The following is a 26,170-nucleotide window of genomic DNA, read 5'->3' on the forward strand; positions in this document are numbered from 1 at the left end:
CATCCAAAATTACTAGATACTGTGTGACAGACATCAATTGCTTTGAATGCATGCCAATTGAAAATAAATATTGTATTTTCCGTGTGAATTTTTCATGCGAGCGCAATACCCGGTTCGACTTCCAAAATGTCATTTTCAGGCCAAGTACAACTTAACGTGGGAATAACTGGCGAGTGTTGGTGGAGGAGGGGAGGAATGGGGTTGCCATAGGGATTTTAAAATTATTTTCTTTTTCAGCCATGTAACATTCAAAGCTATGTATGATCTTTGATAAATACATTCAATCCTTCGGTCCTTAAACTTTCAGCGATGCGAGAAATGTCTCCCGTGGGATTCCGGGCGCACTGCTCGGCGACGCCTCGCAGGGTTCCATGGAGTTCGGCGGCCTCGCAACATCCAGACCTGCCGTTCGTCGAGCCCTCTTTGAATCTCGACTGATGCGATTGTCACTAAAACTGCAATTTTGGACAATTTTAACAAATTCCTTTCTGGATGCGAAGGCTCGCTCTTTTGTTTCTTCAATTTCAACGGAAGCGCATGGATGACTCTCGAACTTGGCGCTCGAACTCCCCGCCTCGGGAAAATGTGCGAAGTGACTCCGTCGACGGCCACGCCAAAGCATCAAAGTAACGGGTGGATATTCATCCAAACGGAAGAGATTGTTGATGGTTCCGTTGTTCATTACTTTCTCTCCACACGGTGACTCTCCTGCCCCCGAGATCATGGTCAATCGGGTGTCTTCAGGTGTCCCACCGGCCGAACCACTGGATTTAATGTGGCACCCACGTCCGATTCGGGACTCGAACCCGCGGCCTTTATTAAAGCGATCGTTACCCTCCCGGACTAACGCGGCCATCGCGAATTTATGCGCGAATTCCGGAAAAGAGAAGCCACTGTGGGACTGCTCCGAAGATTCTAAAGTTCCGCCGGTAGAGAATGGAAAACCGACAGCTGAAAGCCGTGGGCTAATTTTCGAATTGCATTTTCCTCAAAAAAAGGAAAGATCCAATTGATCCATTTGAATATTTAAAGTACTTTTTATGTAGACAATCCAATCAAACCATCACGTGCAAGTGTAAATTTATGTGGCAATTCCTGCCTTCGTAGACTGTGAAAATAATTTACTTGGGTGGAAATTTCTTCTGAGGGCAAGCGTTTTAGCATACGCAAGCGATTCTAATTTTGAATATCTTTCCCGTCTAAATGGAAATTTCCCGGGATTCATCTCTATTTACTTCGTCTCTTATTATCATTCCTACGTTTATGCATTTTTTTGCACATAAATTCTAATTATTGCGAAGATTATCGCCCAGAAATCGTATTTCACAAAGATCCATGCAGGGTTCAAGTGCCTGTTCTCTTGTCTTGTTAATAGTGGTGCAAGAAAACGAAAAAAGTCTAATTAATATGCATGTATTGCTATTAATAGTTAAAGGGGCGGGTGTTGACGTTCTGAAATCATGTTGTAGCAAACCGTCTGCAATAGCATTAGAATATTGAAGACTTGACTTTCGAGACGCGTGTGGTGTTCCCATCTTAATTCAAGGGCAATGGCCTCTATATTTCCTTCCGTGTGGCCAAATAAAAATCAATAGTTGTTTCAGTAGCTAATTCGTGTATCGAGTTCATTCACTTTTGAAAGTAAATATTATACATTTTGTTCGTTTGGCTCGCTCAACACAGCCAAGGGTTCTTGCTGATGTTTAGCTCGGCCAGCGGACGAAATTAGACGACGATATCACAATGTATTGCCAAAATGTTTCGACTAAAACCTCTCTCTTGAAAGAATCAGTGGTGCAGGGAAAACATCTAAGAACAGAGGACGTATCGAGAGGATTTTTGGGTTTACGATTTGGCGGCAGCTTTCAGAAATTAGCGTGGTTTTTAGTGTCAATTTTCAATAAGATAAAGGAAATTCTTTCTTTGAGAATGTATTACCCTTCTCCTGGGCATGAAATCTCATAACACACCCGGAAACGACTGCCATTAACCCGAATCGATTCGAATCCCTAATAGGAAGAAAATCCTAAGGATGCGGGAAAGGTTTTTGTAAGGTCAGTAAGTGGAATTAAAATCTGTTAGTTCAGCTTCTTCGTATGCAGTTTCTGTCGCAGATCGTTGGACGTGCACGTGTACAATCTCTGGACATCCCGACCAAATGCTTCCGTCCCTCGATTCGCCCCGCGGGTGTCTTCGAAGTCATAGCCCTGGTGAGCAAATTGGCGATGGAGATTCAAGAAGGAGGTGCCTCGATGGAGGAAGTGCCAGTCGCATACTTCCAGGGTTTATCCTAATGATGCACGGTGCGCTTTACATTTCAGCGAAAACCGTATGGAACTTACCGCTGGGATCGTCCTAGCGTGTAAACACTGGCGTCGCAGAGCGCCATGCAATCGTCGCTTAAACTGGAATGGAAACTCCAGGTGACTCGAAATATTCACGTTCCATGGAACGAATCAAAAGGGCCTGGTTAAATCGTGCAACTTTACGAACCCCATCGGTGAAGTTATTCAAGACCTTGTTTTGCATTGGAAGTTTGGAATTTCGCAGTTTACGACAGTAATATCGAAAGGTACTGCATAAATTGATTGGAAACTCCAATTAGCGTTATTATTACTCTATATTTCCACGTCTGGTGTCCTAAAAACCTCCTTGCCACGCGCTCTTACCGCGGTTCGCCCGGCGTTGTGTAGGCGTCGATGACACCTATCCTTCAATGTCCCACCATTCCTCTAATGCAGTCGCGCCCCCTAATGGAGCAAATGGCCTCGGTAGCCAGCCGCCTCAAACGATTAATGTGAAATAATTGTGATACCACAAAGTGTTGCCACAAGAAGTTTTTGGCACTAATTTTCAAATCACTTTACTATGTCTGTAGGGACTCTCTGGGACGCAGACGCAGGTTGGACTGGAACGGGGCCTCTGGTGGGACGTAGAGATTATAAAATTTCGTAGAAAACCGAAGAATACTACTTATATTTCATTCGTGTGTTTGTAATCTCAGTATGTTATTACTTAACTTTTCAATTTCCAATGCCTGTGTTGTAAAAAATATTCTGTAGCTTCCCGGGGTATTCACCAAAGTGACATCTAAATCAGTATAAATTGAATTGGCATCGATAATATTTAAATTTCTTCTTTGTAATTACATCAATAAGCGTTAGAAAAGAAGATTATCATTTAACAAAAATATATATTGAGGTCATGTTATTCACACTATAAAATCAGTGTTCGGTAAAATGTTTTGCCATGGATGGTATTTGGGATCTGCAAATCATTTTGCACTCCACGTGAAGCCCAAGTAATGCGGGGGAATCATTTTAATATCTCAAATATTTAATGCATGTCCTCTTTTACAAATATCCTTCACGCGCAATGGCCTTGATGATAACAAATAAATTTGTATGAAGGGAATTGCGTTCGAGCGGATCGAGCCAAGAATTCGTGGTAGATCCCATGGATTACATTTACGACAGTCCCAATAAGTTGATGGATTGATAAATTAATCTACATCTTGCCGTACCACGACGTGCACCGCTATACATTCCGTGCCGAACAACCTCTGCCGCGCCCGCCGGGTGGCAGGTTATTGGGCAGATGTGGATTGGATAGAGAGATGATGTGCACGGATGAGGAGAATGAAAGCAGGTGTGCTTGCCCATCTCATTGTGATATCTAAAATGTAAAGGAAGGAAGACTCGGACAAAGCTTGCAGTTACAGGCTTCACTTCGATGAAGTTTTCTACAAGATATCCATCAAATGAAAGAGGGCTTACTTTTTCACAGGATTCAAGTGGAAAAGTACGTTGTCGCTTTAATTTGCGGAGGCTAAAGACAGCGCAGTACCAAGTGCCAGACCTAGCCTCTACCTACGCCATAATAATCGTTATTTGAGGAAATCTACAATATCAAGCAAGATTCAATCTCACATGTGTTTCCCAATGTAATAAAAGTCAAGTATACATACTATTTACATATTTTAAAAGGTTCTTACATAGTTCTTCAATTGATTAAAATTTCCCGAGAGGGAGTCGCATATTTTTTAATATCGCTGCTTATGCAAGCATTGATTTTTTTTATTTCAAGAATGAATTAAAATATGAACAGAGCGCTCATAAGAAAAATTCGCATAGAAGCACTCCTAAGCTCCAGTGCTTCGAAGACATCCCCGATGACGCTAATGCGGCCTACAGCCGCTCTTCCTCATGGACACTCGGGTATCCCCGAAGCACAGCTTTCCCCGTGAGTTCGTGTGCACTGACGTCGACGGAGGATGCGCGAATATTGGTGGCCTCATGGGTCCAAGAGCCCAAAGCATATCTGTTCTATGCATTTCAGGCTCTCATAATTTCTTCGTTTGCCTTCAGGCTTTCATTTCCTCGAATATTTTTTCCCCGGTTTGTCAAAGGAACTGGGTCAGATGCCTGAGCCATTCCCTTCGTTTCACTTTCCATGTTGTATTTTGGACGAGGAAAACGTTTCAGAAATACAACGTTTTTTCCTTTTCCGAATCAGGTGGTGATGAGGTAAGTTATCCTTGTGTATGGCCGAGACTTATTCGACGTGTCCTGGAACTTTTGTTGCTGGTGCTGTAATTGCATTCTCGTCGCCATCGGCATTTCCTCGACCTGAAGGTGAAGACCAAACGGTATCTGGGTGCTTACGTGTAATAATTAATCATTATAAGTAGGCTATTTCATTCCCCTTTAGTGAATAATATCTCGTGTGTGTGTATATATATATATATGTATATATATATATGTGTATATATATATATATATGTATATATATATGTATATATATATATATATATATATATATATATATATATATATATGTATATATATATATATATATATATGTATATATATATATGTATATATATATATGTATATATATATATATGTATATATATATATGTATATATATATATGTATATATATGTATATATATATACCCAGGTATATATATATCTATATATATATATATCTATATATATATACACACCCAGGTATAGATTTTTAAAACATAGAAACAGAAGGGACACTCGCATAGGTTTTGACATTTCGACGGCACGACCGTCGTCATCAAAATTCTGGTCCAAAGTTTTATATGTATATATATATATATATTTATTTATTATTATTATTAGGTAATCTACGGGTTAAGGTAGCTTTTTGGATTGACACAGCTACTAAATAAATATTTTGTGACTCCTAACAAAACCAGCATCCTACTCTGCATCAGGTCCCTCTTCAACTCTGAGTACTTTCTATCTCCCTTCATCCCGTCCAACATCCCTATCCTATTCCTTCCCTTTCCTCGTTTGCCCAACATTCTCCCCTCTATCACAGTCTTCAACATCCCACTGCCGGTCAATACCCTCTTCATCCACTTTTCCTGCCTCCATAGGATTTCTCCCAACAAACCCCTCTCTTCGCCCACCGTACCAATTACTTCCTCATTTGTTTTCTTCTCTGTCCATTTCACTTTCTCCATTCTTCTCCAAACCCACATTTCAAAAGCCTCCAGTCCACGTCTATCCTCCTACTTCAATGACCACGTTTCCGCGCCGTACATAGCTACGCTCCATATCAAAGTTTTTACGAGGCTTTTCTTAATATCTTTACTCAACGTCCGTGTCATCAGCTCCCTCCTCCTTGTGAACGCCTCTTTGCCTAGCGCAATTCTTCTACTTACATCCCTACTATTTTGACCTTGTTGGTCCAAAACACTTCCGAGATACGTGAACTGTTCTACCTGCTCTAGTTTTTGCCCTCCTATTTAAATGTTTAGCTTCGCCTTTTTCTTTCTAGAAAATCGCATAACCTTTGTTTTATTAATATTGATTCTCATCCCACACCTGTCGCAATGAATTTCCAATTCACTCAGCACTGCTTGCAACCCCTTGGCAGACTGACAAACTAAAGCTTGGTCATCAGCAAACCTAACTGATTTTACGAATTCCCCGCCCACTTTCATTCCTACCTCCAGTTCTTCCCATGTCTCTCTAATTATTTCCTCTACATACAGGTTGAACAGCAAAGGTGATAATGGGCAACCCTGTCTTACATCCCTTCCTAACACTGCTCATCCGGACTCCCCGTTCCCCACTTGCACCTAAGCAGTCTGAGACATGTACAGATTGCGGATTTGCCTCCTTTCCCTCCAATCTATTCCTAATTTCTGCAATATAGTCATTAATTTTCCCGAATTCATTCTATCAAACGCTTTTTTGAAATCTACGAAACAGGAAAATACCTCCTAGTTGTATTCTATATTCCTCTCGATTGATAACCTCATTGCTGCAATGGCATCAAGCGTACCTCTCCCCTTCCTAAACCGAAACTGATCATCCCCAAAGTAATTAATCATTTGCCCTACTCTCTATACTTCTGCTTATGATCCTGAGAGTCTTTAATCCAATTAATTATTTTTCTCATTGATTCCATAGTATTTAAGTTTATGTAACAATTTATTGTGTGGAACTTTGTCGAAGGCTTTTTTGAAATCCAGGAATACTGCATCGACTTGTGTGTTGTTTTCTCCCGATCTAAGTATATCATGACAAGTTGTGTTTCGCAAGATCTGCTTTTCATAAATCCGTGCTGATTGTGGATTAGTTTTTTCCTACTATCAAGAAATCTCATAATGTTAGAGACCATAATGTGTTCCCATATTTTACAAAATTGCACATTGGAAAAGCACTCACACTGCGTTTTCCACCATGTTTCTTTTGCTTTATTTGTTGCCCGCCTCCATTTATTGTTTAACTCCTTGTACTTCATTTTGCCTAACTCTGTATTTACATTCTTCCATTTTCTCCGCTCATCCATCTTTGTAATCATCTCATCCGTGATTCATGGTTTCCTGGCCCTTTTTCCGTCAACGGTTCCTATAATGTCTTTTACGGCTTGCGATATCCCTTTCTTGATGGATTCCCATTTTTCTTCGATAGTACATATTACTCTTCACCGTCCTTCATGGTTTGCTCTACAGCCTGCTGGTGCTCCTTCCTTGTCACTCCATTTAACGCTTCTGCATTCTATTTCCTAGTCCGCCACCCCTTCCTTATCTTTTTGAAACAGACTCCACATTTCATAAAAACTAAATTGTGGTCAGAGTCCGCATCCGCTCCCGGGAAGCTGTGCGAACATATCACACTGGTCTTAAACCTGCGTCTAACCAGAATATAATCTAGCTGATACCTTTCTGATCACCTGGCATTTTCCATGTATACCTGCGTCATTTGTGGTGTCTAAACCAAGTGTTGGTGATGACTAGACCCTGTCTCCTGCAGAACACAACTGCTTTCTCCCCGCGGTCATTCCCCGTGCCTTAAACCGTGGTCCCCCACCTCATCACCAACTCTTCATTTGCCTACCGTCGCATTCCAATCCTTCATCGCTATCAAATGTTCTCCTGTGAGAACACGCGATTATGTCCTCTAACTGATTGTATATCCTATCGACCTCTACTTCCTTATGGTTGCTCGATGGGATTCATACCTGAGTAATAACAAAGTTCGTCGATTCTGCTTTTATCTCTACTAGTAATTATCTATCCATTACCTGCTCTATGTTCACTACGCTTTTTCCTCCCTCTTCATTTAATACTATGGCAACCCCTCGTTGGCTCTCGTCCCCGCCGCTGTATATTATTCTATACTGATCACTCCAGTAATCCCTGCTATCCTTTTATCTCACCTCGCATAGACCTAAAATATCTATTTTTCCCCTTTCCATCTCTCGATTAACATTCTCCAAATTCCCTGTCCTCATCATTGTCCTAACATTCCACGTTCCTATTCTAACTAAAGTGGTCTTCTTCTGCGTCCTCTGTCCTGCTGCTGCCATTTTTCCCCCGCAAGTGTTTGCTGGGATGACGATCGCGGAAGCATACTATATAATTAATACCATATGAGGGAACATCGTTGGAGGATGCGATACTACAGTGGATTCTATTTGGTAGGAATGCAGACGGGAGGACTCGGCTTCGATTCCCGGGCAAGGCACTCTGGGCACCTGCAGCTTTATTCAAGCTATGTGATTTATCGGGCACCAGATCATGCTGGGAAACCATAACCGGCGCAGGGAAAGGAAACGGCCCCCCTACCCTGATGTGTGAATTTAACACGCCGTCGGGCTTTCTGCTGGGTGAACTCTACTGTCACATACCAAACCGACCTTCGGGTTGATTGCTCTTAATGGTTTTTAATTGTTTTAGAATTATGCTTCTTCGGCCGAAAATGAATGTTTTTTTTAATTTTCTTTAAAAATTAAAATGGACTTGTCATTTGGGGAACTGATAAAATCGGCACCGTCTCGGAGATATATGAACAAGTTTCAGGAAAATATTTAAATGCAGCCTGCGCTCTGTATCTGTTTTGCAACTTGCATAAATGTATGCTGTCAAACGTTTTTGACAGCGTTCATTAATGTATTGACAGCATTCCTATTACCGTGGTAACCTTGGCGCATAATATCATGGTGTGCTTTATTGTGTTGCAGAAATGCTCTTCCATTTCCTAATTCAACCATGTTATATCGCGGAATGGCACGACAAGCATTGAGCACAGATCTTCATTCTTGGTCCTTCTATTTTTACTCAAAAATACGTTTCGATGCTCAGGCTTTGCATTACTTACATTCTCTCCCTTCACTCCTTGCTTTTCTTGACGCGTAGTCATGCGCCGCGAATTTTTTCCACGACTGTAACAACGTGACAATCAGCTCGGTGTTACGGAAAGGGATGACAAGTTTGTATTCTCCATTCTATTCCGGAAAATCTTTCGTACCTGTATATAATTTGCTATGTTGCATTTGACGCGTGGAGACCCTCGCAGGAAATTGAAACCCATGTCAAACGTCACGCTGAGGCGAGTACTTCCTGCTAATGTATGGAGTGAAGGTAAACGCGACGTAATTTCTGGGGGTGCACTATTCTAGCGTGACGGACAAAACAGTGGGGTCATTTGGAACGGCGGAAGAAAAAAACGTCAATGCGTCGTGGCCCTACCGTACAGTTGGCCGTGAGCGAAGGCAAATGTTTCGCCTACTCTACTCCCAGGTTTTTTAAGTACCATCCTTCCGCTGAATTGGTCTCAATTGCTATGCATGTGCTTTGAAAACTCCAGATTGAACATAAATCCTGATTCATCGCCGATGACAAAGATCCTTGGAATTACTGCTATTCATTTTCCTGCTTTCTCAATGATAGTCATTAGACACTAAAACGCCAAACGGTACCCCTGTAACCTTGTATCTGCCTCTGTCGTCGTTTATGGGATCGTCTCTTTCCGCGTGGAGGCAGTTAACTTTTCTGCTTCGATGTTCTCCCAGTCCTCTCTTGGAGCTGTGTCGAGTGCCCCTGGGCGAAAGACGCCCAACTTTACGATGCCCGTACTTCAGTGAAACAGCGTCGAATGCTCCCAAATTTAACTCTGCGTTGCATTTCGTCCGGAAAGCAAATCTGGGTTCACGGAGATGTACCCAAGCAGTAAACACCCTTTCCCCCGGTTCCCATAACTCGGAACGTTCCGCAAAATAAGCACCGAGCGATGATCTTTTCGCGGCCCTCACTTGGACTCGCAGATTGGCCGCATTGTGTCACTCGTTAGCTTTCATTCGTTAGCTAGTCATTTGCTTTCAACAGTGCCTGCGTGCGGTACAACAACGCTTTTGTGAACGTTTGCCTACAAGCTTAGTATCTGGACACTCTTAGTCTATTCCTCACATTCCTGTTTATTTACTTATATCTACACACGTAATGCCCCACCCCAAAGGCGTGTGGTGGAGGCTGTTAGGTCACCAGCCATACATTCTTGATCATTACATTTACATCTACACATGTAATTCGAGTATACAATCGAACAAAGTTAGCCACCACGCAGAAAGCCAGTTACATGTAAAAATATTGAGTAACAGGATAGTTTTCAAACCAGACGGGAACGATGTTGTAAAAATGGGTCTATTTAAGACTCATGCATGATAACGAAAAAAATGCTTCTCGTGATAATCATCCTCTTTGCGCGTGCCATCAAATCAATTTTGATCTCTAATCAAACTGGGGAAAAACGGAATTTTAAATCTTATCCGTTCTGCAATCTCTCTCCTTGGTTTTACGAGTGCACGTGATTTGAACTGCCATATTAAGTCGGGGCCTGTAATGGGTTTTTCACATCCTCGAATTAATGACCTGACTCATTTATGGTGTAAATTTAACGTATATTTCAACCTGCGATCAACTAGTGGCTCCCATCCTAATTCTTTCAACAGTGTCGTGACACTGTTGCACGAGTTGCGTCACTGCTGTAGTGGCGATGGCTATTATGAACAAATCTATTTATTCTTTCTCTGTTTGTTCGACATTATGCATGATTTTATGAGTCAGTGCGTACTTGTAGCCACGTGAAATATGCCCACGCTTCGCGTCATTTGCATTCCCGGGTAGGTAAAGTAAAAGAAAGTGTGATTTTAGGTTTTATCAGGATACTCAATCCACTTTTTCCTAATGTCTTCCACAATAATGTTCTATTTGATCTTTATAATCACTCATGGTTTCATTCGCCCTTTTTTGTTCCGGAGATATCGAATATTTCATATTTTGAGAATTCCTTCTGATTCATGTCTACCCTTTCCTCTCAAACATTAGAGGAGGCTAATGCCGACGCCGGGTTTCTCTCCACCCTTCATCTTTTCGTGTCCATTCCTAATGGCGCAAATTACCTCAGCTGTCGGTCAATACTACTACTACGTGAAAAATGCCCCCCGAGTTGTACACACCGTTGCCGTGGAATAGCCAGGGTGCCTTAATACCCGGTTTCATGATACACTCGAAAAGGAGAAGCAATGGCCCTTGATTCATCTACATCTACATAATACCCCGCAAGCCGCCGCAAGGGCGTGTGGCGGGGGGTGTTAGGTCACCAACCGTAAAAAAGAAAAATACTACATGCAAAAAAAAAACCCCACGGAAAATTACACCCACAGCAGCGCACACACTCATGCAAAAATCCCTTCATCCAATACTCATGCAAACACATAAACCGCAAAACAACTAAAAAACTGCACCCCATGATGCAGCACGAAAGACATCCTACAAGACGGAAGCCAGGACAAAAAAGCAAGAAATTGAAACATCACTACCACATGAAAATGCACCACGAAACACTCTACCCCCAAAGAGTCTCTAAATGGCAGGGAATGGGACCCAACGTTGCAGGTAACAGGAATTTGCCCCCGCGGAGAGGGACGAGGGATTGAAAGGGAAACTTAAAAACAGATGAACAGAACATGAATGAAGTCATTCGGAAAGAATGGGTTATTATAGCAAAACACATAAGGTTAGTGGAAGAGCATAGATTCGATCTCGTTCGGCAATTGGCCACGTTGGAGGGCCCCCTCTATCCCGAGGATGGAGGATAAAGGTCTTGGTGAGTCTTCGGTGGGCGAGGGTGTCGACCCGCGGTGGACTTCGCTCGACGCCGCTCTGAAGCACCAAATCCCCAGAAACCCCCGAAGTGCATGATTGGGCAGGTCTTCACGAGTAGTGGATTTTTAGCGAATGCGGTACTTTAAGAACTGACATTATTGACTTGTTGTAGGCTTCAAAACTTACCCGAAAAAGTGTACCTCTTTTTTGTCGGTCGCTTTTTATTATCTGGCCAAATTTTGATAAACATATGCCTCGAGGCAACGTTAGTTACTTCTTGCCAGTTCTGTTCGAAATGAAGGGCAGAAGTGTGTTGGAGTAACATGCCTGATTATGTGTACCTTTTCCTTAAGGACGGAAAACACGCTCCACGCTGCTTTCAACCGATAATATTTTTTGTCATTACAATTCTCAGTTGGTTGTATAATTTTCAATTAAATGCTGTATGTTCATTAATTGAAAATAATGTGTTTCATAGAAAAGAGTTGTTTTAGGCCATAGCTGTCGGGAACTTTTTGGCATCTTGCGTAGCAATGAGTATTACTCGGACGTTGACATTCTTCAAAGCGTTGAACCCTCACGTCTTAAATTATGCTTTACTTTCTCTTTTCTTATTCTCATCGGCTGGCTTGCGACGGTGCAGAGAATGGCCGTGCGGGCATCGATCTTTGCGGATCGATTGGGTGGGTGGAATATCAACTCTGAAAACACATCGAGGCAGGGCATATCGAGCGTTCCAGTAGTTGGCGAGGGGCGAGCCTCCATCCATCCATCCATCCATCCGTCCATTCGCCCCCCTCGGCTCCTCCTGGCATTTCATCTCCCCCGCGGACGGAAACGTGGGCTGACCCCCCGGGGGGGGGGGGGGGGTTGGAGCCTCCGCTTTCTCGCGTGGCTTGCGCAACCGAGCGCATTATCCCTCGTCTCACCTCTCCTCCAATCAGCGCCGAGGTGAAGGCTATCTTTAGGATCATCTGGGAAGCGCGAATGACTCCTCACCGCTCCACTCGGACGCATTCGTCTTTCGGACATTCCCAAGGAAAAGAAGTCGCTCCCTACTTGTGTCAGTGTGGTGTCGGAGAGTGCGGCGCCGCGTTGGGGCGGTCGGGCGCGCCCTCTGTCCCTGCCAAAAAAACACTTGAACCGCCCTTTGGAGCTGTCGTGAAAGCTATTGCATTCTCACCGTTCGTCACGTAAATCTGAAATGAGGAGTGCGAGGGAATTGCGTGGCATGACGCCACACACTCCGAGCGCACGTCGCCCATTTGCGCCTCGTGGCAGATTCGGTGACCCATTCGGTTCGATGGATCGATTTCGGGCATTTCTCAAGGCGTCTGTGGTTCGATTTTGGAATGCGAATTGCTCTCCGTGAAAACTGCAGGAAGAATGCCCCCTAATGTTTTGGCCTTTTGATTCGTATGGTTTCGGTGGCGTCGCTAGGTTGTGGAGGGGGAAGGTGGTTGTTTCCTAAAAGGTCAATTTTTAAAATACGAGCAGCTAGCTCCGAAATTTTGATTGGCATTACATTCAACGGCTATCAATTTGTGTAACGTACATGAGACGACACTAGAAGGGTTCCCCGCCTAGGAGTCCCCTTCCCCCCCCCCTAAGGGATGGGGGTGGGAAGAGGTGGGATATGACAGGAAGAATATCATTAGGCACGGAAGCTTTCATGAAAAGCCAAGAGTTAATTATAGTCACTTCAAGTAAAGATGGAGAGAAAAGACTATCGAAAACTAAAAGAGGGTCGTTTAGTATGGCGTGGACACGAGTCGTTGAGGGGTGTAGATAGGAGGCGTTCGAGATGAGTAAGGAGATGAATGGGGAAAATAAAATAAACGGACACAAACGATGAGGTTCTAGGTATGAAAGAGAAGGTTGCTGGGAGAAATTCGACGGGGGCAGGACGAGTGGATGCAATGGATACCGAGAGTGTAAATGGGATGTTGATTGCGGCGAGAGAGGGGAGAACGCAGGGAAAGGAGGAAAGGCGAGGTGAAGGAAGACACGAAGATAGTGTGCTTGGGGGTGGGATTGAGGGAAGGAGAAGGTATGAAATAGTTCTTGTAAAGATATTTTGCGTCATCTTAGTTAAGGCTTACGATTACGGTGTTGCGCAAAGCTGGAGTTCATCAAAACCCTACCATAAGCCGGTACACTGCTAATAATTACACTTGCTCAAAACTATTATTTCATTTCAATATCCGCGCGAAACCAATCCAACCAAAATAAATTTTAATTGTTTCAAAATTTCAAGATAGAATTTCTACTCATTCTAAATTATGAATCATGAGGTTCCTATTTACTGAGAATGAAAAAACGTTATATTTTTTTAGGTATGATTAAAAATGCAATGACTTGAGTAACACTTAATGACAAACAATTGCCGCGTAGCATACCGGTGTCCGTTTCTCGTGGCTGCAAGTTTACAAAGCCATGGTTTTTTGCCCATTGCAAGGAATGTCGAATGATAATTAATCTGTTTCCGTCCCATCCTTGCTCCAACAATGTGAAACGCTACATATCAAGTCGGTCTTTGTTTTTATAGGGCTTATAAATTCACAAGTAAATTTACAAGTAAATTCAATAGTCACTTTGAGAAGCGGCCTTAACTAATCGTTTTGCTCACCGTGGGAAACGTGAGTATTGGCGGAAGACTCCCCGCCGCATTTAATGTCACCGTTGAGCCGACGAATAATTCGGAATGGTTGGCATTTGGCCTCGTGTTTGTGTGTGTTTGCCTGTGTTTGTGTGTGTTTTTGTGTGTGTGCGTGCGTGCGTGTGTGTGTGTATATATATATTATATATATATATATATATATATATATATATATATATATATATATATATATCACTTTTTGAAAGTCTCACGGACGTGAATAATAATGTATAACACTTAGCACCAGTGGACACAGACAAAAACACAGAAACACACAAAAAAGAGACTCACTATTTTTCGAATTTACGGTGGTCGTGACCACCTTTATCAAGGAAGAGAGGGACAGAACTGAAGGGAATACGATGGCTGGAGCGATGGATGGAAGGGGAAGGTGGGGAGAGAATTCCGAAGGGACGGGTTTGGAGGGGCAGCGTTAGAAGGGTGGGGAAAATGTAGAAGGTGATGGGGGTGGAAGGGGGGATCCCTCCCCCCTTCCATCCCAATCTGGATTACTGGAGTGATCAGTATAGAATAACATAAAGCGGTGGGGACGAGAGCCAACGAGGGGTTGCCATAGTATTAAATGAAGAGGGAGAAAGAAGCGTAGTCAACATAGAGCAGGTAATGGATAGATAATTACTAGTAGAGATAAAAGCAGACCCGACGAACTTGGTTATCATTCAGGTATGAATGCCACCGAGCAACCATAAGGAAGAAGAGGTCGATAGGATATACAATCAGTTAGAGGACTGAGAGATCTGGCAGCGCACCTCCACCTTTGACAAATTTCAGTCGACTGCCGCCTCAGGCCTCGTCCCTCCTATATAGTATATCCATCCGACCGCCGAATCGGCGGCCGATCTGGCATAGGGAGGAAGGACGGTCCGAGACGGACGATCGGCTGGATTGTCGGCGGTGGAGATGCACTTCCAGGTCACAACTTGTGACAATTCTTCTATTGTTTGAATGTACAGAAATTTAAGGTCGGGGTTGGTGAACAGTGCCCCCTTCCTTCTATCATTGAATGAAATGTAGCCATATTATTACAAAACATGTTAACATTACAATTAGTTGGGCAAATTTGTAGCGCGTGGGAGAGCCCCATCAGGGCTGCGTAGCCCTCCGCTTCCAGGATCGGCTGGTCCTCGTCAAAACACCAAATTTCGGTTATATCCATTGTAGGAATGACCCAGGCTGCTTGAAAAGGGGTGGCGTCCGTGTATACATCGATTGATGTTGTCCAGGTGCTAAATCTTCGCCTCTTGTGCCATACTCCGGCCTCCCATAAGTCTAGGGCCCACGTTGTTTGACGTCGATCCAGATCGGACATTAAGAAATACGGGAGGCGGAGTATGTAGGCGCACCATGAAATAAATCCGAGTGCCTTTGGGAAGTCACAGCGGCGCAGTCTCGGAATCACATCGATGATATATATTTTGCCCGCTGGAGGCTGCCCTTGGTCAGGGAGAGTTCTCGTGTGTTCGTGTTTATGTTGACCCCAAGGTATTTCAGTATCTATGTGGGTCTCAGGGCGCTCTTTTCTATGTTGATCGAGATTCCTAGATCGTTCTGTAGGAAATGCAGAATGTCGTGTACTGGTTGTGGGGCCCCTGGAGGGAAAAGGAACAGCCAGTCGTCCAGGTAGGCGATCATCGGCACTTGGAACTTGTGGTATACTTCTTGTGCCACCGCCCTAGCCCATCGCTGCATGATTGCTGGCGCCAGGGCATGCCCCATGGGCAGACGTGTCCACTGAAAATATTCGTGGCTGTACATTGAGTGCATATCTTGTGATTTGGTCACCAATGTAATAACTATTTCCAAACTTGGCACGGCTTTGAATTTCTCAATCGGATGCATATTTGTAGACTTGTAGAACAGAGGCATATAGAATGGCTCTGCTCAGCCGATGCTGGAGTTTGCAAAGCTCCGAGCAGCAATTTGGTTTTGAAGCTTATCAGGGAAAGTGTGTTGCACTCCCTATCCTCTGTCGCCCCCTCAAAATCCTTCTTTCCTGCACCTATTAAGGTTATAGCCATTTGTTGTCTATATCTCTTTTTTCTATCTCTTGTCTCTCCACAGGGTCCTGAAATTCCTTCCAAGTCTGTCGCTGTACAGCGGAGGAAAAGCTGCCCATGGCATCACTGAGGATGCGGGGAAAACAGCCTTGCTGTTTGCTGGTCGGCCTACTAGGGATTTCGTTTTTCCTCTACTCATCGTACAGTCCACCCGTGCACTACATTGAGAGACAAGACTATGGTGAGTGATGCTTGGTCGCCTTTCCTTCAAGATGTCGTCCTCATGTTTACACCTTGGCATAAACAGATCACATCCACTTGGTATTTTGGATGCTTGAGGCATGGGATTGCTTTCTCACCCAGAAACTTATTGGTCATGAAAATATTCATGGTAGGATTCTTTCCAATATATGCAAAGGAAATGTTAAAATTATTTTTCTGCGTACAGGTGTATTTGTGTGTGTTATTATTATTAATTGCTCGGTAAAAACAAAAGTTTACAAGATAATTTTTTGAAACATCGAGTATTTTTTGAGGAGATCAGTGTTTTTGGGAATGGCTGCATGGGGGTAGTTTTCTCTCAGGGGGTTGAAACCTCTCCCTGCACCCCCACCGCTCCTTCCATGTTGAAGGGAAGCACACCATGGTGATAGCACCCACGGTGGCTGGACGACAATCTCACCGGCTCGATGATAGCAGCATAAACATCCTTCTGTGCCAAGCACTTGTGGAAGGTACTTTGTCCAGTGCATTACACAATGAAGCTAAGGCCCAAAGCATCTGCATTTGCAATTAAAATTAGGAGGATTAAAAGAAAGATTAGCCATATGGATGGACGATAATGGCAAGAGTGGAGTGGGAAGGAAAGGAGTAGGATAATGAAGTGTGTAAAAGTACTGGGATTAATAACCCAAGGCATGAATAAATAAATACATTAGGAATAGAGTTATAGTAATACTTTCCATTAGGTAACATGGTAAAGCAAAAATTGTATTCCGATTTTGCAAAAATACAATTCTTGACTGTTGCAGAAAACGTTGTTGTAGCCTCAAAATGAGTTAAATTTATCGAGGTTACATTGACTAGTGTTTTATATCTTTTCTCCTCCGACTCTTTTCTTCGGGTTCTGCTGTAGTATTACAATATAATCCATTTTGCAGATCTTTCTTTTGAAGTAGTGTGTTAACTCCTCATAAATTACACTTTTGGCTGTGGTCATAACAAATTTTGCTAATTTGTGATCATGGTTATTAAATCCTCTTATGGGGATCCCACTATAGAGTAATATAGAGAAAGGGTTTGTGCTTCTGTTAAGGTTTTTCTAAATTTAACGATTTTCCGCCACAAACCTTGGACTCTTGTGCACACAAATGCCAGGTGCCAGGAATTTCCTTCTTGACGAGAGCACCATGGGTAGTCAGACGTTGGGAGGATGCCAGCAGCCTGGAGGAAGCAGGAGTCTGCCCATCTACCATGCTCTAAATTCCAGGAGATATAAATGTCTCAAGACTGGGTCCAATTCACTGCCTCGTGGCACAGACCGCTCAAAGGCCGGGAGGGACCCTGTTGCAGATACCTCACCTCTCTCTACATTGCTCTTTTGGATATAGGAAGCTTGAATAGTAGTTTCCTTCTTGGACTTAGGAGGCAGTAGATGGTGGTATGAGTTGGCGGAGGCCACCAAGTCGGGAATGGTTGACCGTGGAGAAGGGAGTTTCCTTTGGAGATGAGCAAAAGGTGAAAGGCAGCAAATGCTTTGACAGCACTTTTATAAAAATCATCAGTAAGATGGCACCTTGGTTACTTTCACACCTCCATTGGCAGCTTAAAGACTTTTCCTATATTCCTGTTGCCTTACAGATGTTCTTATGCCACTGGGAACCATTATATGTTTCCTTGAGTAGCTTCTGTTGGAAAAACATTCGGAAGGAGAGGACTTTGTCCTCGATGGTAACTCGCCCGAGACCACCTTCACTGGCTGGAGCATTTCAAGAGTTTCCTTTAACCCAATGTTTTCCACCAGACCAAACCAAAGGTTCCAAATTGGAATGAAAGAATGGCAATAGGTTGGAAGCATTACAACGGGCCATGATGAAGGAGCTTAGCAGCATTCAGGCCACTGCCCTCCAGAAGGTGTACAAGGCATGTAAATCCCACTGGCGTGGACACGCAAGGGTGCTTCATAGAAGACTTTTGAATCAATGTATTAATTCTTGCTAATCATTTTTTTAAATAGACTCAGTGCTACTGCTTTTGGGACAGATCTCGTGCATCATTTTGTGCATAATAAATGCTAATTTGAAATTGAAATGTTCGGTTCTGTTTAACCAAGAAAAATAATTATGTCAGGTGCACTCTGCAGAATGATAGTATTTGGAACATATATTATGTCTTCAAATCTATATAATCTAAGGTTAATGGAATATATGGTATTGGAAATTCAATTTTTGAATACCAACAAACTTGATGCCATGGGCTGTTTTTTGTTTGGGAAACCAAAGCTCTTAAATTATGATTCTGTATATGCATAAAAATCAACTCTCAATTTCAAAGAGCACGATTGAATGCATACATATCAGCGTGTGCCTACAGTGCAATTTTTAATCATTTAAATTTAATTTGAAACTCCAATTTATTGTATTTTGGAAGTGATGGATTAATGAATTTTGGCGAGAGAATTCTTGGGAATGCCTTTTCAAAAAAGGAAACTAATATGGGAACAAAGCACTATTTATTTGGAAAGCCCATTGCACGTAAAAATTCTACTAAATCAACATGCTTTTTTCCCAGTGCTCCATAGATATGCTCACCGCTTTATATTTCTTCTATTTTCCTTTCATGGCAGGCCAAAACATATCCAGATCATTACCAAACCATCCCCAAGAAATAGCTGCCCCACCTGTCGCAGAGAAAATTGTGTCCTCTACGCAGTGGGAGGAGTCGCCTCTGACGTTAGGGTCACCTGCCGTGGTGCCCTCATCCTCCCTTACCCCTTCTTCAAATGCGGAGAACAACATCATCATCCATGACACCGAGTCCTCCAAGCAAACCAAGGCCACACAGAATGTTGTGGAGGAAGTGGTGCCTGGCATGGTGACCCTGGCTCGGGAGCCATGGGAGCAGCAGAGGGTCGTCAAGAAGGATGCCCTGGTGTCTGCCCCGATGGCTACGCATACCAATGCCTCGGAGGAAGTGCCATCCCTGGCAGGGCCAATGGCACGTGGGGTTGTCACCTCATCCCTGTACGATGCCGGCCATGACATTGCTGCCACCCAGCTGTGCCAGGATGCTGGAAGTGGAATGCAATTGCTTGTGTTGGTGACGTCGGCACCACGGCATGCCGATGCCAGAATGGCCATCAGGCAGACATGGGGGCACTTTGGGGTTCGCAGGGACATGAGTGTGGGGTTCCTTGTGGCAAGTTCCAAGGAGAGTGATACCCATCACCTGCTGGAAGCAGAGTCAGCCCTTTATTCTGATATTATTCGAGCCAAGTTTGTGGACTCGTATGTGAACCTTACACTGAAGACAATTTCCATGTTCGAGTGGGTTGACACATATTGCCCCAAAGTTCACTTTGTCTTGAAGACCGATGACGATATGTTCATAAATGTGCCTCGCCTTCTTAGTTTTATTAGAAAACATGCCGGAGATAAAAGGACAATATATGGTCGGCTTGCAAAGAAATGGAAGCCAATAAGGAACAAAAAATCCAAATACTATGTTTCTCCACAGCAATATAAACCTTCAGTGTTCCCTGACTTCACCACAGGACCAGCTTACCTACTAACAAGTGATACAATACATGACCTCTATGTGACTGCCTTAAATAAAACTTACCTGCATCTGGAAGATGTTTATGCCACCGGAATAGTGGCACAGGACATAAAGATTAAGCGTATTCATGCCAATGAATTCATGAATAAACGAATATCATTTCATGCTTGCAATATACAAAAGGGAATTAGCATTCACATGGTGAAATATCCAGAACAATTTGACCTTTGGAAGAAACTCTTGGATGGCAGGACTAAGTGCAAATAGAATGCTACTCCTTTATCAATACTTTTAATGTGCAACTCAGAATGAATTGCTACCAAATAGGTATTAATAGAGCAATGGATGGCTTCCAAACCAATGTGTGATGTGAATCATAAATCAGCTGTGATTAATGAGTTTTAATAACTCAGAAACTACATTCCTCAAGGATGATTTTTTTAAGTGACTCATTAGCTGGTGAGCTTCATGAAAGTAATATTTTTATTGGACAAGTGTATATAGAATTGAGAGTCATCCCCAGACCACAATATGCTGAATATTATAAATATATGTTGTGATAGTGATCTGAAAAGCATATCAGAAACAGACAGTTAAGGCTTCAAGGAAAAATAGGCATATCGCTGCATACATATTTCTCTGTATTTTTCTTTAAATATATTTTTTCATCGTTTGGAATTTTAATGGAAATTGAAACAAAAATATTTTTCATTAAATCCTGTCTATGAAATCTAGTGGAGTTTCTTAATCATTGGAGGCAAATTTAAGGTGGTGATGAAATACTTCTGGACATGTTGTGTTCCAAAACCCATGTGAACTCAAGAATGCATAATCAATTGTATGTGTTGATACATGTTTTCCCAACTGTGTCTACAATTGAAGTGCCATCTAGAGATACCATAAAGTATAATGGCATGGGATTCATTATGTTTAGCTTTTATTTTAGTTCAACTTCTGTGGGCCAACAAAATTCTGTCAGAGAGCATAGGTTATTTGCATAATGGTTTGAGAAATTATGGCTAGTCAGTGTACTTTACTGATGGAACTTCTTTTAAAATCAAGAAATATTTTAAACCATATGAGGTGTTAGTTTTAATGCCCAATAAATTTTTCTGGTCATGAATTGTTTCAGGGAGCACATCAAACAGGTAAGCATTTTTTATTCATAACACTATATCAAAGCCTTGCTAAGTCAGACTACACAGAACAAAAGGCTGACCAAATTTAGAAAAAATCTGGATTAACTGGGGATTAAACCCATGCAACCTTACAGAATATTTTTCATCTATATTATTTTGAGTACTTAATTATGTGGTTTAAAATGGCTTCATTTCGTGAAGAGGAAGCCTCATATTAAAAAAATATCTTATGTCAATTTAACAAAATCCTTTTTGAATAAAATACATCCCAGATTGTCCTTGGATTTAAGCTCAGTTATTCCTGAGCAACTACATTCAACAATGGTAATGTGTTATTAGCCATTTTATCAATGATTATCTCTTTTAATTGGTCTATTTGCATACATTAAGCAGATTGATCAAGTTTTAATTTGATAAATGCGAGTTTAACTGTAGAAAATTGTGCAAGTTTTCAATGGTGAATTTTTGTGTACTAGAGCAACACATACAATACTCAGCCAACTCTGTTCTCTGTTAAGCTTAAATTATTCTATCGAGAAAAGAGACTTACTTCAGTGTATAACTAATACATCTTGCAGAGGTTATTTACAGTAGTTTAGGAAATTTCTGGAATCTGAAAATATAGCAAGCATACTTCTATTGCATTAATTTTTATTTATTTATTTATTTATTCAGTATTGGTCCGAAAACAGCACATTTTGGCCTTTACATCGAACTTTTAACAATAATAACAATGGTCACATTTACAAACACCCAATATGGCATCCCAAACCCAAACACCCAATAATCAATATGGCATCTGGTAAATAGGCAATTGTGAAGAAAAAATTACCTCCTTCATGCAAAGAGGAATATCGAAAATATCTTCAAATATTCTAATATCATTCATTCCTAATTTGCAGGCTAGATTATCTGAAAATAAACAAATGCCAATCGTAAAGAGGGTAGATTATCTGAAGTGTTGTGAGAATATGCAATAAGGACTGATGGAGAGTAGGAAGCAAAGTACAATAAGGGACTTTGAAGGTAGATCCTCAGAATGGTGTGATTAGTATCCGCTGGAATTTGTAATTTCTTCCCAACACATTCATAAGAAGGCAAAACACTGACACCCTACTGCACAATAAACTCTCCTCAAATTCTGTTTTCATTCCATTTCCCTTCATTCTGTTCAACATGCCTATTGTTTCCCTAATTATATCTTGCTTGACTTATCTATCGCTACTTATTTTGACTTGCTTCCTATCCCTTCTATGGCAGTCTTCAATATTCTATCCTTAAGTGAAATTCTTGGAATCCTCCTCTCCTGGATTCTTTAGATTTGTCCCAAAGAAGTGCTTTCCTGCCCCACCATTCAGATCACTTCTGTGTATCTTCCTAGCCATCTGTTTTACCTCTTCCATCAGTCTCAACAGCCACACCTCAAAAGTCTCGACGATCTATATAAGTTTCTGAACCAGGCAAATCCACATTCCATGCCGAAGTGTACCCTTGTATTTTCTTGACCTCTTTACTGAACAACCCTTTCATCAAGTTCCTCCTTGTGAAAGTTTATTTGCCTAATGCAATTATTCTTCTTAAATCCCTGCTATATTGACCATCTTGATCCAAGACACTTCCAACAAGCATTAAATGCTCCACCTGCTCTAGTTTTTGCCCTCGTATTTTTTTGTTAAACTTAGCTTACCACTTGCTAGAAATCCTCTTTGACCTTCGTTTTCCTTACAGTGATCCTCATCACCTACCCATTACACTTATATTCTAAACTGCTCAGCAACGACTCTTACCCTTGGCTCACTGGCGAATAAAGCCGGACCATCCACAAACCTGAATGATTTTATGAATTCCCCAGAGTCTGTACCAGTCTCAAATGGCACAGGTAGCAGATGTGGAATCAGGATTTGAAGTCTGAGAGGGTTGATATAGAACTGTCCACTATCCCCCATTTTCTTCTATGTATGCATGGAAAAAATGGTGAAAGAGGCACTGGAAACTTGAGGTAGGAGTTATAGTTTGTGAATTCATACCATCAGGAAGACTTTTGGATAATCAAGCTTCAGTTAGGCAGTTAGCCAGTAGATTCAAATCCTTGCTGAGAACGATGAAAGTTAGTATGATATGCATGGGATGAAAATCTCGGTTGAATAATATGGTAATGAGGTTCCTAAGAAATGGGAAGGTTAAGAAAAATTTTAAAATTGTAGGGCATAAAATGAAACAGTTCAGCTGATATGTAGAAGTTATTTTTGTCAAAGATGCAGGGGCATGTAGGACAGTAGACCTGCCTTAGCAATGGGAGCTTTAAAAATGAACAGGGAGTTTATGGCATAGACTGTAACTTTGTAAACAAAAGATTAGTGGAAACTTTGAAATGGAGCATGGTTTTGCATGGAATGGAAACTGGGTCATGATAAGCGCAGATAGAAGGCTTTTGAAATAGGTGTGTGAATAATGAAGAAGTATAATGGTAGGAAAGAAAATGAACAAGAAAGTACCAGGAATGGTTGGGGAGGTATTTAAAGGTCAGTTGAGCAGATGTTTGGAATGTTGAAGACTTGGGAATAGAAGGGGAGACTGTTATGCAATTGAGGTTGAGAGAGGAAAAGATTAGCAGGACTGATTATTGGGAGGAAGAAATTATTCAGAGATAGGAAATTTTCATTGTGGTGCGAGTTGTTGCATTGCATCATGTTTTGTGTGTCCATCCAAATCCCCAATCAGGTGATATGGGTTAAAATAATCAATCATATTCTATCAATCTAAGGGATAAAAGTATGCATGTAAATACAAGGAATTGCAATGGGATACCATTGAATATAAGAAACGATGACATGGATATGCAAACTGAGTAGGGGGTTGCCTTGCTTGTGTAAAGACAGTGGCTCACCTTGTTGTATTTTAAGGCTGACCTATTCCACATATGCTTGGACACTGTAATAGAGTTAACCCAGCAGAGAGAGGCCCATGCAGTCCGTATGCAGGTGGTGCCCACGTCACCCATCCCAAGTTTGGTGAAAGATAACAATATCACTTGTTAATTGGAATAAGCATGCACATGTAAGCAGGGAAATAACTTGCCTTTTATATAACAGCCCTAATATTTCCTTATACTTTAGTTTATAGTAAACCATAAACACAGTGATCAACCTGAAGGTTAGTTTGGTAGGTGATGGTAGAGTTCACCCAGTACTAAGCCCAAGGGTGTTTGAAATTTACACATCAGGGCAGGGGGCCAGTTCCTTTCCCTGTGCCGGTTATGGTTTCCTATGAAGATCTGGTACCTGAAAAATCACATAGCTTGGGTGAAGCTGCAGGTGCTCAGAGAATCTTGCCCGGGAATCGAACCTGGGCCCTCTGGTCAGTAGTCCAATACTGTATCCCCTGGGCTACGGCGACTCACTTAAAGCATTTCTTTTTTTTCAATAATGAGGTGTATTGAAGGTTCATATCTCATTGCATTATTGTATCTGAACCAATAACATCTTTTCCTTGATGCCATGAAAGAAATAGAACCTATGTATGTAATTAATCTCTTAATTTTGATTAAATCTAGAATGCTATTTAATTCAAGTTGGGACATCTGTACCAGTAATATTTTATCCATTGCTTGCTCTATGTTGATCACGTTTACTCTTGCCTTTTTGTTCAATGTAATGGCAACCCCTCGGTGGCTCTCCTCCCCTCCTCGGTGTATTATTCTACGAGTACAGTTGTATAATTATCCTTCCAGTAATCCTCGCTATCCTTCCATCTCACGCCCCATAGACCTAATATGTCCATATTTCCTCTTCACATCTCTCGCTTTATATTCTCTAACTTTTCTGTCCTCAACATTGTCCTAACACTCCAAGTTCCTATTCAAAATAATTCTGTCATCTTCTTTTGCACATTCTGTTCTGCTGCTGTCGGTTTTCTTTGTGAGGTTTTTGTGAGATGACAACCACGGGAGTTTGGCCTCTTCCCCTGCTGGTCACAACACATAGCCGATTGTGCCGAGTGCCATAGCTGCCAGGACTCATTTTCTATATCCTGTCCACCATTAAATTCCTGCGAATAAAAATTGAGGTGTTTTTCCCTTTGCCTTCCTTTATATTGTTTTTATTGTGACACCATCACTTACTGGTGGCCCCACTAGAATGAGATGCCTTTGCAACTGCTTCATTGAGGAACAGGTGGTGCGTGGACTACTTTTTGTCTGGCTCCTAATCTTCCACCTATCTGGCTTGGGTGACTGTACCAGGAGCAATGGTTCTCTGGCTGACAGAAGCAACGGTATTGCTCTCACCAGCAAAGCTCAAGGGGTCACCAGAACGTGCAAGCCCTTCCACCAGGTTTAGGATGTAGTCCATAGAAGAGCATTGGCAAATGTGTCTTCATAATATACCCCTCTGAATGCAATTGTGTCATTTTCCTAGCAACCTAAACTGGTCACATTTATATTATGTTGTGCCATGTACCCCAGTTAATCATCTATCCCATTCCAATATGCCCCAATGCACACAGTACTGTCATTTTCAGCATAAGCAGGTTGGCACTTTTGTTCAATGCCTCCATTATCATCTTTTCCATTCAAAAATGACCCTCTTAACTCATTTATGTTGAAGTTGCAGTGACCTAAACTGGTCATGTTTTCATTTATTATGGCAATAATCCCCATTGACATCCATGTGGTCATGATATTCCCTTCTGCACGCAATGGCATTATTTGTGGAGTAAACTTATGTGCTTATTTTCATTATTTTGTGGTACACACCATTAGCATCTGTCATCCAATTATATCCTTGTGTGTACCTTGGTGTTGTTTTTAGATTTACCTGGACTTGACATTTTTTTCCCCCGCATGATATCTATGCCGTTCAAATATGCCCCTCGGCACACCTCTGTCTTGTTTCCAGAATCACCTTAAGCAGTCTCATATTCATAATTTGGTCCAATACTTGACACTCCATTTGAATGCTTTCCGACAATGCATTTCTGTACACAAGGATGATAATTTTGAGGTGACCTTCCCTTGATATATATCCCATTTTATGCAGAATGCCCCACTCGGCCATCTGTGCCAACAGAATGTTCCTCCCTGCACACAATGCTGTCATAATGAGAGTGAACTAAACAAATCATATTTTATTTTGCTGATTACCACC

The 26,170-nt window shown here is 42.0% G+C and overlaps 1 protein-coding gene across 2 annotated transcripts in view; it reads left to right on the top strand.

The window, feature by feature from the left end:
- Positions 1 to 20,571, top strand: part of LOC139689390 (beta-1,3-galactosyltransferase 5) — a 280,003-nt gene extending 259,432 nt beyond the window's left edge. For both annotated transcript variants that reach the window (XM_071586485.1, XM_071586484.1), the window contains exons 5-6: positions 16,175 to 16,351; positions 18,956 to 20,571. In XM_071586485.1, coding sequence (XP_071442586.1) covers positions 16,228 to 16,351; positions 18,956 to 20,154 — 1,323 coding nt within the window. In that variant the 5' untranslated portion in view covers positions 16,175 to 16,227 and the 3' untranslated portion in view covers positions 20,155 to 20,571. The remainder of the gene's footprint in view (positions 1 to 16,174; positions 16,352 to 18,955) is intronic.
- Positions 20,572 to 26,170: the final 5,599 nt, after the last annotated feature.

Source organism: Hetaerina americana, unplaced genomic scaffold (assembly GCF_022747635.1).
Source record: "Hetaerina americana unplaced genomic scaffold, ioHetAmer1.1.p SCAF_23, whole genome shotgun sequence".
Classification (NCBI taxonomy): Eukaryota; Metazoa; Arthropoda; class Insecta; order Odonata; family Calopterygidae; genus Hetaerina; species Hetaerina americana.